General features: G+C 41.7%; 1 protein-coding gene across 6 annotated transcripts in view; it reads left to right on the top strand.

Moving 5' to 3' along the window:
* The window catches only part of NIBAN1 (niban apoptosis regulator 1), a 215,386-nt gene that overhangs the window by 132,904 nt on the left and 68,678 nt on the right, over positions 1-13,804 (top strand). For all 6 annotated transcript variants that reach the window (XM_055319224.1, XM_055319225.1, XM_055319226.1 and 3 more), the window contains 2 exons: positions 651-765; positions 5,813-5,980. In XM_055319224.1, the coding sequence (XP_055175199.1) occupies positions 651-765; positions 5,813-5,980 (283 nt within the window). The remainder of the gene's footprint in view (positions 1-650; positions 766-5,812; positions 5,981-13,804) is intronic.

Raw genomic sequence — 13,804 nt, forward strand, 5'->3', positions numbered from 1 at the left:
CGTGAGTTGAACTGCTTGTGAGCATTTAGCTTCTCTGCACCTCTTTAACATTTCCCAAACAGCAGAGCTTTTTGTCTGCTGGCCAGAATTTGTTCTGATGCCATGATGTTGCATTTCCATCCCTGATCATGGTACTGCAAAACCATCTTAACGTGGTGGCATGTCTTATCATGGCAACATTTTTATGCTTTTGGTGAAAATCCATGGCAACCATAATTGCACTTACATGTCATGTCCTACATGTGATTAGTCATCTGTCCCCAAGCATTTTGTTCAGTTAAGTGTCTGTATCATCACCCTTGTGGTCATAAGAATGATTCAGGTGCTAGCATCTGAAATGGTAAGTGTGGTACAGGATTTCGAGAAGTTACAGAGATTATGTTTTCCCCACTTGAGAAACACATCTGGAGTGAATATCCTGAGATTAAGGACTCTGATTTACCATGTTGTGACCGTCACTAAAGCAATACCTTATGAGTTACAGGTATGCAAAACATATTTTTAACTATGTGGCTCTTACCTAGAGACATAGTGTAGGAATTGCTATCTCTGAGTGTATGTGCTCGTATCTATTTCTGATATTCCTGGTATTTCCCAAAAACCCAAATGGGGAAAAGAAATCACTTATTCATGCTTTTTTTTCTCCCCAGGCCTATCAGAGAGGAGTGGCTCCTAAAAGCCGAATTCTCCCAGCTGGTGGCAAGGTGTTAACTTCAGAAAATGAATATAATTTGTTATCTGATCGGTTTTTTCCAGACCCTCTTGGTGAGTCGCTGAGCATTCTTTCTCAAGGCAAAATTACTGTCATGGAAAGAGCACTGAATTTTAAATTTAGAGGCTGGATTTCTATCTAGTTCTGTGACACTTTTCCCCAGCCATTGCTGAACCTCTCTGGTTTCTGATTCTCTGACTCTAGGCTCTTGAACTTAAAAATCTAGAAGTGTGTTTCCAGCTGAAACACACTTGGATTCTCACATATTTCACTTTTTCCATGTAGAGAAAGTGATGGATAATATAGAGACCAAATAGCGCATTTCATAAAGATTCATGAACTGTGGATAATAACTCCATCTGGCTTTTTGTAAATCATACTGCACAGTAATTACTTGGTTTCTTGAAGAGAGCCCTGGTTCTTATTAATGGGCATAATCATATCATTAGAATTTATGGAGAAAATATAATCATTTTATCAATTGTTATTTTTGTGTAGAATGCTTAGCATAGTGTTTTTAATAGGATTAGTATGTGGACCATAAACCTAGATTAACACACTATTACTAAGTAATTCAAGCTAAAACAACACTTTATGTGCACTATACATATTATTATATTTTCTTTCAACATCTACTTGTATGTCATCTTGGCTCTGGAGCTGCTGCTAGAAATGGGAATGCCAACTTGATGACTCTTCAGAATCTTTCCAGTTAGAACCTTTCAATGAAATTAGTCAGAATAGACAATACATTTATTGGTTTATTGGTGAAATCATATCAGAAGGAATGAGTAGGAATAAAAAACACAAGGCCTGTGTGACTAATGCCATCTGACCCAACGCTTCTAATTGGGATATTTCAATGACTTTTTTTTATTGTATGGTGTGGCTGAGTTTTAAAAATAGGATATTCAAAAATAAAAAATAAAAATAGAATATTCTACAGTAGATCACTTGTGATATCTTTGTAACTCAACTCAGAAAAAATGCAGATTAATGGCATCTGGAAAATTGTTGTAAAATATTAAATGAGAGATAACTAGAGGCTAAGAAGAGCCAATTTTATGGGGCTTGCTGAAGCTTTTCAATGCAAAGGGTCAGTGTTGCTTTTGAGTTGTTTGTACAAAACCATGACATATAGGAAAGGACAAGGAATTGTTTCATAAAACCGTGTTGATCTGGAACACTTGCTGTGTGATACTAATTCAAGGGGAAAGAATAAAGGCAAATGAAGATGGGAGGCATTAACCTCACTTGAAAAAAAGCACTAGAGGTTATAAATAAATATGTCTTCTTCACACAGTATTCTAAGATGTGTAGCAATAATGCCTTCGTATTTTGCGAAAGTGATTCACTTACTTGACATTTTGTTAGAATCTAGTTTGCTGCAAACAACGAAACAGTCAAATACACAAGGCTTTATTATTTTGCTGAAAATATTTTGGATTTTACAAGTCCAGGGCTGGTATGACAGTTCCATAAATATCAGGGATTCTTTTAGCTTTCTCTCCCTTTATCTCTAGGTTGTGGTCTTTACTGATAGTCTACGGGGGCTGTTGGAGGTCAGTCATGGTTTTCTTATTCCAGATAGCAGGAAGGAGAAAAGGGAATGAGGTGGAGACATCCCCCCTCTTTTTTTTTTTTTTTAAGATTTTATTTATTTATTCATGAGAGACGCAGAGATATAGGCAGAGGGAGAAGCAGGCTCCCCTCAGGAAGCCCGGAGTGGGACTCGATCACAATCATGCCCTGAGCCAAAGGCAGACGTTCAACTGCAGAGCCACCCAGGAATCCTGAGACATTCCTTGTCTTTAAGAACACTTCAGGAAGTTTCACTGTTACTCTGGTTTCTAGTGGCTGGGACACACCAAGCTACAACGGAAGCTGCAAATGTAATCTTTATCTGACATGGTCACTTGCTCAACTGAAAATTAAGGATTTTTATAACTAAGAAAGAAGGGGAAAAATAGATAATGACACATATTGGTGTGGTCTGGAACCGACGGCCAAGAGAGAATTCTTGAGGCATCTGTGGTCAAAAAAGTGATTTCAGTAAATAACAGGACAGGATCTGTGGGCAGAAAGAGCTGCCCCAGGGTTGTGAGGAGTGGCTGATTATATTCAATGGGGTTAGGGGAAGTAAGGGGGGGGTGTCCAAAAGGACTTTCATATGCTAAAGAAGACTTCCGGATACTGGAGGCCTGGCTATTGTCAAGCTAAAGTGGTTTTTTCTTCTAGTAAGGCATGAACATTAAGACAGTTCGGAGCTTCCTTCTACTCTGCCTATCTCAGGTCCTTGTCAATGGGCTGCAGGTCATAAAGAAATTTATTTTTTTTTTTACTTTCCCTTCTGTCTCAGTTTCCCACATCACTTGTGGAAGAGAGGGTGATATTAGAGCTCCAGGAAATTGAGTTATGGGTCTCTGGAAATTAGGCTATTGATTAAGAATGCTTTTTCCTGGGAAATCACTCAGACATCAGTAAACTGATGGAGACTCCTGTCATGCAGGACTGTCACCTCCGTCAGTTTACCATGTTTTTCCCTTCCCTTAGTTTTAGGGCAGCCAAGAGTGCCTGAGGAATGTCACACACAGCCCACCTGTATGTGTGGGGAGCGAGGGCAGTTTGCAAGGTGTCAGCTTGTGCTTTGTCCTCAACTTGCCTTCAGCTCTCTCATCAGATAATGTGTCACGACTAGAAGTCTGTGCTACCAAATTTGATCATTCATTTGTTTGTTCATGTATACATTGACTCATTCTCATATTATGTACCAGGTAGTTTATGAGGTACTGGTGCACCAAAGTTTGTGCTTCTAGTACATTCTACTTTGTTATCTTCAGATTTCAGGACATTGAAACACGGTCCCCATATATGCCCAAGAAATCTATTTATTTATCCTTTTTTTTTTTTAAAGATTGATTGATTGATTGACTGATTCATGAGAGACACAGAGAAAGAGAGGCAGAGACACAGTCAGAGGGAGAAGCAGGCTCCATGCAGGGAGCGCGATGTGAGACTCTATCCCGGGACCCCGGGGAATCACACCCTAAGCCAAAGGCAGAAGCTCAATCGCTAAGCCACCCATGCATCCCATCTATCCAGTCTTGATTGATTAATTTGCCAGTAGCAAGACTGTTCTGGAGTCTCCCGGGTGGCTCTGACCCATTGTTGGGTACGCCTAGTGTTCTCAGTGGCCTTAGAGAGTACTTTTGTTCTTCCCTTCCCTGAGACTGGTGCCTATTTTATGTAGACAGAGAGCACAGAGCTAATAATAAACTGGGGGTCATTTAACCGAGAGTAATGCATGGAAGGGAATACAAGTTAGGTAGGAATCTGAATAGTAGCATGGTTTAACAGGAGTTTCTTAGAATTAATTTTGAGGTCAGTGGTAAAAGTCCATTGTTTAAAGCTTTTAAAATTTCCTAGGGCAATATAGCACATTTATTCAAACAAATTGTAGTTGAATATCCACTCTCTGTGCTAAAGGCTGAGCAAACAAAGACATATAAGGTGCAGTTTCCATCCTCTTAGAGCTCCAGGGCAGTGGTACTGCTTCCTGGGGAGAACTGGGAGAAGCAGTAAGAGAGCTCATCTCACTCTGTGCCTACACTGAGCGTAAGTGCCAGACATGAAAACAGATCTTTACAATATTTAGGGAGAACAAGGTAAGGAGCACCCAACTCTGTCTCTTGTGGCATGAGGAGGTGCCAACAAAAGGCATCCTAGAGGAGCAGCTTTTTTTTTTTTTAAGGACTTTATTTATTTATTCATGAGAGACACAGAGAGAGGCAGAGACACAGGCAGAGGGAGAAGCAGGCTTCCCATGGGGAACCTGATAATGGGACTCGATCCCAGGACCCTGGGATCACGCCCTGAGCCAAAGGCAGAGGCTCAACCACTGAGCCACCCAGGTGCCCCATAGGAGCAGCTTTTGAATTGACTTTTGAAGGATGAATGAGAATCTTCCAGGCAGAAGCATGATGGAAACAATAGAGGAAAAAGTAACAAGACCTGCAAAAACAACATTCCATATCAGAATGGATGACCACACCAAAGAAGAGGAGAGACTAGTAAAAATGGAGTGAAACCAGGACAGAACAGGGCAAACACCAATACTTCACAGGGTGATGGAGAGAAGGGGCAGAGGAACCAATAAAGCTGACCAAGAAGAAACAATTTTTTTTTTTTTTAGAAACAATTTTTAAAAAACACAAAGGAGGGACTCCTGGGTGGCTCAGCCGTTGGGTGCCTGCCTTCAGGTTAGGGCGTGATCATGTAGTCCCGGGAGGGATTGAGTCCCATATCGGGCTCCCTGCATGGAGCCTGCTTTCTCTCTGCCTGCGTCTCTGCCTCTCTCTGTCTCTGTGTCTCTCATGAATAAATAAATAAAATATTAAAAAATAAAATAAAAAGCACAAAGGACATCAGAAGAGAGGTGATCCGCAAGTCAAGGGGAGAGAATATTTTCAAAAGAAGGGGTAGTTAGCAGCAACAGATGTTTCAGGTCAAGTTAAAAGTCTTAGATAATGAGAAAAAAAAAGGCTGAGGTAATGAAGAAGAAGCCACAGGTTGGCAGTTAGGACAACATCAGTGACCTCAGCCATGGGGTTTTGCGACTGGTGGGGCAGGAACCAAACTGAGGTGAAAATGAGGGTTGCAGCAGAAAGAAGCAAGTGTTGGTTTGGCAGCAACAGGGAGGAGATGGAGAGGGCAGGGCAGAGAGCAGCCTGGTGGAATGGGGTCCTGTGAGGATCGGAGGGTTGCTTAGGGACAGGTGAGCCTGAAGAGGACCAGTGGGGGACACCCAGACTCTGTTTGCGGACCATTGATCTGAGGAAAGCTGAGAAAGATGGTGTCTGGTGGCCTTGGCTATCCCTGTCAGGTAGAGGGTGAGGCCCCCTGCTAGAGTGAAACAGGTAAAGCTGCCGGAGGAAGTGAGAGGAGCCCCAGTGACCATTTCCTGCCATCCTGTGAAGACATCCCAGGTCACGTTTCTGCCCCATGGCCTGCCCCAAAGAGTTTCCTTCCCAGCCTGGAATAAGTATTTTAAATAAAAGATACACGTTTTAAAATGTCTTTGTGTTTTCAATATTTCTTTAGCACCCAGTGAAAAGGAGAATGCTCAGCCTTTTGTGGTCTTGCCCAAGGAGTTCCCAGTGTACCTGTGGCAGCCGTTCCTCAGACATGGCTACTTCTGCTTCCATGAGGCCACTGACCAGAAGAAGTTCAGCGCTCTTCTGAGCGACTGCATCAGACATCTCAATCATGGTAGGACCTGGCTGCCCTCACATCCCCAGTGGGGCTGCTTTGTCTCAGGGGGTGCTGGTTGGTTGCCTGTTAGAATGACTCCTAGAGAGTGCTGCCCCTGAAAGGAGGGGAAGTCAGGTGAAGCAGGAGTTTGTACACAGGAGTGCCGTCACCTTGGGGCTGTGTAGTAAGGTCTAGAGAGCCTCCGTGAAACAGAATGTGGGGCTTTGTCCGATGGCACCTGTGAGCCGCATTCACACATATAATTTTGCATGTGATTCTCGTCCTCTTCCTTTTTCTTGATGTTTCTTATTAAAATGACAGCAAGAATGGGCCAGCTGTCCCTGGCAAACTGAGTCCTTATGACACTTCATGTTTTCTCTCACCTTTATTTCTGAATAACTTGCACAGAGCTTTATGGTACCTAAAATCCCTGGGAGAACTTCTTAAACACAGATTTGTTTTTTGAGGCTCCACCCTCAGAAATTCTAATTCACTGGATCTCCGGTGGAGCTCCCATTTTACTTGTCTAACAAGTTGCCAAGTAATGCAGATGTTGCTGGTCTCGGGCCACACTTGGAGGGGTGTTGCTTCACTTTGCCTCTAGGTATGGACCTAATTACTATCACATCTATAACGGAAAAGACTTTTCATTGCAATATGGGATGTTTTGATGAGTTCATGTGAATGCTGGTTTTTCTGGAATCCACGAAGTCTTCAGTTACAGATAATTAAGCTCTTTGTTCTCTGGCAACTGGAAAGGCAGTAGTTAGTCAGATATCATTGAGGGCTGACTCTGTGCCAGCCTCGTTAGGTATTAGGAACAGAGTAATGAACCATGCAAAGTTCCTTGCTCGGGGGTCTATATTCAAACAGAGACAAGGGACAACACAAACACAAAATCACAAGGTAGCTTGATAGTTCTCAAAGTTAATGTGTCGCAGAGTAACTAGAAGTGACTCCATGAGGAAGAATGGAGTTTAGTACTTTGAGGAGACTGGTGAGAGGAGGCCTCTTTGACCAGGCAACGTTTGAGGTGAGTCACCTTCCCCATCCAAGCCTTTTTTCCTCTTTCCTAATAAGGCTAATGTCACTGTATCTTTTCTTTAGAGTTCTGAGGTTTCCCTGAGAATGTCAGTCCCAAAGAGCAGAAGTCACGAAGTGATGTGCGTCAGTCTGTTCTTGATTTTAGCTTGTATATTGATAGGAGGCTGGTGGGAAAATATCATGTCACTCTATTTTGCTATAGCAACTCTGACTAACACTGATCATAACTTTGGCTCCTAACTAGTTAGGGACTTTATAAAAACGATACCCTTATTAATATCTTGCCTTGTGGTTTTGCTGTTCTAGAGACAGAGAATCGCCCAGCGTTGCCTGTTCCATCTAGCTCATTTTTCAATTCACTTACAGCTCTGTGTGCAGTGCCTTGGGTCTAGTGGGAACATGCAGTTGGCACTCAACACAAGAACCATGAAGTTTCACTGAGCAGGGAATGTTCTCCGCCCAGCCAGATGGGGCTTGCTTCATTCCCTCTTCCATGTACATAATAGGAAATTCCCTGGGGAGTTTTTGGATGTTATGTAGCCTGCATTCAGATTCCATTTATGGAAGATTTCAGTCAATTCAAAACCCAACTCTGCTCTCCAGTGTTATCAAAGGTTCTAAGATAATGAGGTCTAGTCATGTGGCTCTTTCATTTTATGTCACGTTCCTCTGTCCAGAAACCACTTTTCCTCACCGCGGCTTTATGCAGACTTGATGTGATATAGCGTAACTTCCAGTAGCTCCAGGCACAGGCACAACTAGAGACCACCAAAACATTGTAAGGAACAGTCCTTGACTGCCATGGGCCAGTGAGCTCCCGGGTCCTTCTCTTCTCGCCTGTTTTTGACAGCACAATATACCTACCACCCATCCTTACTGACTCACTTTTGTTATTTCTACCTCTACCTCTTACTCATGGTATGATCTTGAGTAAACCTGTAAGAGGTTCACAAACAGAGAGCCATTTTTTTTTCCCGTAATTGCCAGAAGAGTCTGGAAATAGGTGTGAAATTAAGGCTATGATGAGGACCAGAGCTGTGGGAGGATGGTGGGGAGGCCGCTGACTTTCACCCCCAGGAAAATAGAGTTGGGCTGGCAGCCTGCTGTGGCTGCTCCACTGGCCCTCAGGCCACAACACACTCTGTTGTGAACTAGGTCTAAAACATTCTGGCAACTGATGCCAGGCAACTATTAATCCTGTCCACTCGTAAGTCCTCAGGGATCTTTTTTGCTTTTCAGTTTTGTTGAGATATAATTGATGTATAACATTGTATTAGTTGAAGGTGTGTCATAATGATTTGATGTATGTATATATCGTACAATGATCACCACAATAAGTTTGGTTATCCATTGCCTTGTAGAATCACAATTTTTTTTCTCGTGATGAGAACTTTCAAGATTCACTCTCTTAATGATTTTCAAATATGCAGTATAGTATTGTTAACCGTAGTCACCATGCTGTACATTACATCCCAGAATTTGTTTATTTTATAACTGGAAGCTTATACTTTTGACCACCTTCACCCATATCCCCCGATTCCCCACCTCCTGCTTCTGGCAGCCACCAATCTTATCCCTGTTTCTATGACTTACAGATTTTTAGCCTTTTTCAGATTCCAAATGTAAGTGAGATCCTACAGTATTTGTCTTTCTCTGACATATTTTACTTAACATGATGCCTCAAAGGGTCTTTGAGAGAAGATCCTTTCATTGCCTTTGTGATGAGTTCCTCCAAGGATACCTGTCACTGCAGGTTTTTTTTTTTTTTTAATTTATTTATTTATGATAGTCACAGAGAGAGAGAGAGAGAGAGAGAGAGAGAGAGGCAGAGACACAGGCGGAGGGAGAAGCAGGCTTCATGCACCGGGAGCCTGATGTGGGATTCGATCCCGGGTCTCCAGGATCGCGCCCTGGGCCAAAGGCAGGCGCCAAACCACTGCGCCACCCAGGGATCCCTCACTGCAGGTTTTGAGGACACCTCAGCTCAAATTCCACCCCAGCCTACCTCACTTGCCCCGGGAGTTCTGAGTTCAAGTTGATCGAGGTATACTTGTCCATTCATTCTCAATTCAGAACCATTTCTTCTATTCCTCCTTGTGGGGTGTGTGTGTTTTCTATTTAACCCCCAAAAAGGGGCCTGACTACACCTTGTTCTTGGACAATAAGGCTGTGTCCTAGGGTAAGCTGAGGCAAGTAAAAGACTCTCTTCTTCTTCCTTCAAAAGAGGGAGCTGCTTCTGGGCACCTCAAAGATTATTTACACTCCTAAGGTATGTGAAGTGTGTGTGTGTATTTTGTTTTGGTTTAATTTTGGCATCTCTTCACTGAGCAGGCATAAAAAAAACTCCACAAAATTATTCTTTAGCAGAACATCCCACTCCAACATACTGGACTAAATATCAAGCCCATTACATAGACAGCAACTGCTGTCCTCTGTCCTTTGGGAATCACACTGCAATCCCTTGTCCCTAGTGAGGGAAGGCCAGGGATCTAAATGTCAACTGCCATAAAATGGGAGTTATATAATGCTAAGGTATTCCAAGATAGTTCTGTTGTCCAAAATTCAGTCTTACTCTTTAGAATTTTAGTTTGAAAAATCTGGTCATTGTAGTTACAGGGATATAGTTATTACTTTGAACAAATATAGAGAGTTGTACATATGCAATATGGAATAATGATCATTATCATCATGAGTCTGTCTTTTCAGCTCAGGGTGATCATTCCTTGGCAAAGGAATCTGCAGGATGGGGAGAAAGTGTTCCTGGCAAGAGGAATAGGATATGTGGGGGCCAGGAAGAGAGTCAGAGCATGGATCATTAGGGAAACTGAAAGAATTTTGTGTGACTGCTGTTTTGAAAGAGAGAGGAGGCAAGTGAGGATGGGGAGATGGGTAGAATCCAGGCTATAAAGGGCTTTGCAATGGATATTAAGGGATTTGCACTTTATTCTAACAGTAACAGGAAACTATTAAAGGATTTTAAGCAGACAAGCGACTCAGTCATATATTCATTTTAGAAAGGTCACACTGACTGCTGTGTGGGCAGAGGATGAGAGAGTAGTATGCTGGGATGCCAGGAGGCTACTTAGGAAGCTTTGGCAGGCACCAGATGGTGGGAGCCTGCACCAGAGAGCTGATAATGGAGACAGTGAGAGGTGGCTGGAGAAGAGAGATCTCCAGGAAGTAGAATGAACAAAAGTTGACGTTAGATAGTGTGGAGAGTGAGGCAGTGGTGGGAGTCCCACCTACTGCCACTCTCTGAGACAGGAACCTTGTGTGAGGAGAAGTAGATGCCAAGGAAAGGAGATGATGTGGTCAGTGTTGTAGATGTTGAGTTGGGGAAGTCCATAAACATCCAGGTGAGGAAGTTTCATAGACAGGTGTGCGGACAGGGCTGGAGACAGGAGGGCCATCTGGAGGGGAGACAGAAAGGGGAAGTCAGCAGCCTGCAGGCCACCATTAAGCTATGGCTGGCTTTGTAGGAAAGTTGTAGTTTGCAAGCCCCTTAAAGGCAAATTGTCTTTTTTTTCTATGTATCCCCATTCCCAGCAGTTGTCCAAGGGCCTGGTGCCAGGTAAAGGCTCTGTAAATCTCTGTCCCCCATCCTTTGGTAGTTAAAAATATGCTCATGTGTGAAAAAGCATGAAGTATGTATGCTGGTGTAGCTTAAAAATGTTTGTATATAAAATCTGCAAACATTTTAAAGTAAAACGGATCAATGCTTTTATGTTAAGTAAGTGCTAACTTATTCACTTACTACATGGATCTGTGATTTTATAATTGAACCTCTAGGCAGTGTGCTTATCAGGAATATCAAGCCTTTGTGAAATTCATTGACTCTGTTAGGCTCTCTGACTCACCCTCTTCATACAGACACCTCTTTAATTGCCAGCGTCTCCTCTCTATTTTATTTCAAATTCGCTGCTACCAGCCTGCTTTGGACTCATATAAAAAAACATTCCCAGAGGTTTTTAGTTGATCTTATTTTTTCCAATTACTGCCACCTCTTTCTACATGTAACAGTCAGATAAATCATCTGTAAGCAAAATTTTTTATTAAAATCCTTCATGGGGGTTATACTATATGTTGATAAATTGAATTTAAATAAAATATAAAAATAAAATCAAATCCTTCAGCGGCACTGCTTTGTCAGGAAGATGAAACATTTCATCCCAGGGAAACTGGCTGTGCCTGATTTACTGTATTCTGAAGCACAAACCTCCTTTCTCTCAATCTTGCTGTCCTACCCCTCCTGCCTTCTTTGAATAGGAGTGTTATTTGGACACCTTTAGCTTTGCCTACACCTCCAGTACCCACTCCTGCTTTCTACCTGTTCAAATCCTCTCTTGCTCCTTTAAGAACCAGCTTCAGTCTGAGTCCTGCCGTGAAGACCCCAGGGTTAACTTCTCTACCACCTGTTATCCGTCCCACTATTGGAAACTCCACAGTCTGCCTTACATTATTCATATTCATGTCTACTTGTCCTGTTTCTCTTCCTCTATTTCACGTCCCTCAAGGGAAATCATTTATCACCCTTTGGATCCCCCTACAGTGCTCAGACAAGTATCTTGTAATGACTCAAGCACGGTAATGAATTAATAACTGACTGCTAATATAAAGCTGATTTCAAAATTAAAGTGCAGTTTTAGAGATGATGATTATAAATGTGGCTTGGCTTATTTCATAAACACATTGGCAATAGTGAGCAAAGAGACTTGTCAATACAAAGCCTGAAGGGTTTGAGGAACAAAGTAGTCAGATGTTAAAAGGCAGCCACCGCTGGATGCACGGTGATTCTAGTAAGAAGGTGGGTGATTCTGGTAAGAAGATGGAATGCTGGCAAAGTTTTCTTCAACGTTGCTGTGCTAGCTTGAAGGACAGCCAAGACTGCCACTGAACAAATGCCCTATGGCACAGGGGACAGTAAAATATCTGGGAAGCGTGAGGGCACATGGTTTGAAAAGATAACATAAAAGATCCCAGAGGATTTTGGAGAGAAGAACAAAATTATGTAAAGACGCTCTGCAAACCTCTGTTTCAAGTTGGACTGTTCAATCACTTACGACATGTATGACATCCAAGGGTGCCTGTGATGGAGTGAGTCAGCCTGAATGTGAAGCTGTCACAGTGATTAAACTTGAGAATTGGTTGCTGTCAGGGTTGTATGCGTTGAGCTCATTTCCCAGAAATCCCATGTCAAATCAAACACCTTTATTAGATTTGGTTTTGACACTTGCACATTTTAGGTGTTCAATAAATGTTGCTGAATTAAACCGAATTTTAAAACAGAAAAGAATCTTATGATTCAAGTAGATAGAGCGAACCCTTTTTCATGTGTTTATTTGAATATGATGTTTCAAGCTCTTCAGTATTCACCAGCAGAGCTCAGATCTGGTTTTTTAAAATATTTTATTTATTTATTTATTTATTTATTTGAGAGAGAGAGAAAATGAGCATGAGTGTGGGGGTGGGGAGAGGCAGAGGAAGAAGCAGACTCCCCGCTGAGTGGGACTTGATCCCAGTACCCTGAGATTCTGATCCACACCGAAGACAGACACTTAACCAGCTGAGCCACCCAGGCACCCCTCAGATCTGTTTTCACTAACTTCTTCTACTTGGAGCAATATCTCTTCAACCCATCATTACCTGAAACACTTTCATTACTTGAGGGACTAAGTGTCTGATGTGAGCATCAATCGATTTTAACTGAAAATTTACAATGAGTTTTATGTTATTATATCTGAAACATGCTGATGAATTTGTAGCGCATGCTTTTTTCTGTGGCACATGCTTATATTTAAAACACGTATCTATGAATCAGAAAATTCTAATTATGCTTGGGCTCTTCTGAACCCTTTAATATAAATGAAAGTTCAATTAGACATACACAAATAAAAGTACAATTTTTATAAACATCTCTTTGCATGCTTTTACTTCTAAAACGTATTCTGCAGTGTACTTCTGTTGCACCAAAACCTCTATGCACAACAAAGAACAATTCTTGCCAAATGACTGTTTAATCAGTAACTAGATATCAGTTTCCAGTTTTCATAGGACTATCCCAAAGAAAATTCTTTACAAGGAGTCTCTCTGCTTGGAGACTACATGCTCCCTGATTTTAGTTTGGGCTCTTTGCCTCAACAAGTTATAAACATATCTCTGAATTTTCTGTCCTTTTGTGAATATGCCATTTTATCTTAAGGAGTTATCAGCTCCCCGTTTCTGACCCTTGCATACTGTTCATAAAATGTTAATCTCGGAAGGGACCTTAGTGTTCACCTATTTCAACCTCTCAGGGCTCATTTATGATAAGGCACAAATAGTTTGACTCACATGCCCAAGGTCACAGCTGGTTAGTGGTAGAGGACTAGTAGTCCTTGACACCTATCGTCTTTCAGCGTTACTTTTTAGAAGACTCTTTCATCTCTTGGTCACTTAAAAACACAATACTATTGAATCAGACTACTTTTGAGATACATTTGCATGACCCAAAGTGAAGCAAACTCAGAGCTGGTCCCTTAAGGTCATCCGAGACCTGAGTTATGTCTGCTTTCTTGATAAGTTTGTTTTTTTTTTTTTTTTTTTTTTTTTTGCTTTCTTGATAAGTAATACTATCTGAATTTAACTCGGTATTTTGCCCACCTGCTAAACATGACTGTCTCTTTTAGTCTAGATGAGCTCTGAAGATAAAATATTTGGTAACGTAGTTTGTTTACTGGTTGAATTTTGTGTACGGTAAAATGCAAACTGCGTATGGTTTTATGCAGCTTAAATAAAAACTGATTTGTAAAGAAAAATTAC

Source organism: Nyctereutes procyonoides, unplaced genomic scaffold, assembly GCF_905146905.1.
Source record: "Nyctereutes procyonoides isolate TBG_1078 unplaced genomic scaffold, NYPRO_anot_genome, whole genome shotgun sequence".
NCBI lineage: Eukaryota > Metazoa > Chordata > Mammalia > Carnivora > Canidae > Nyctereutes > Nyctereutes procyonoides.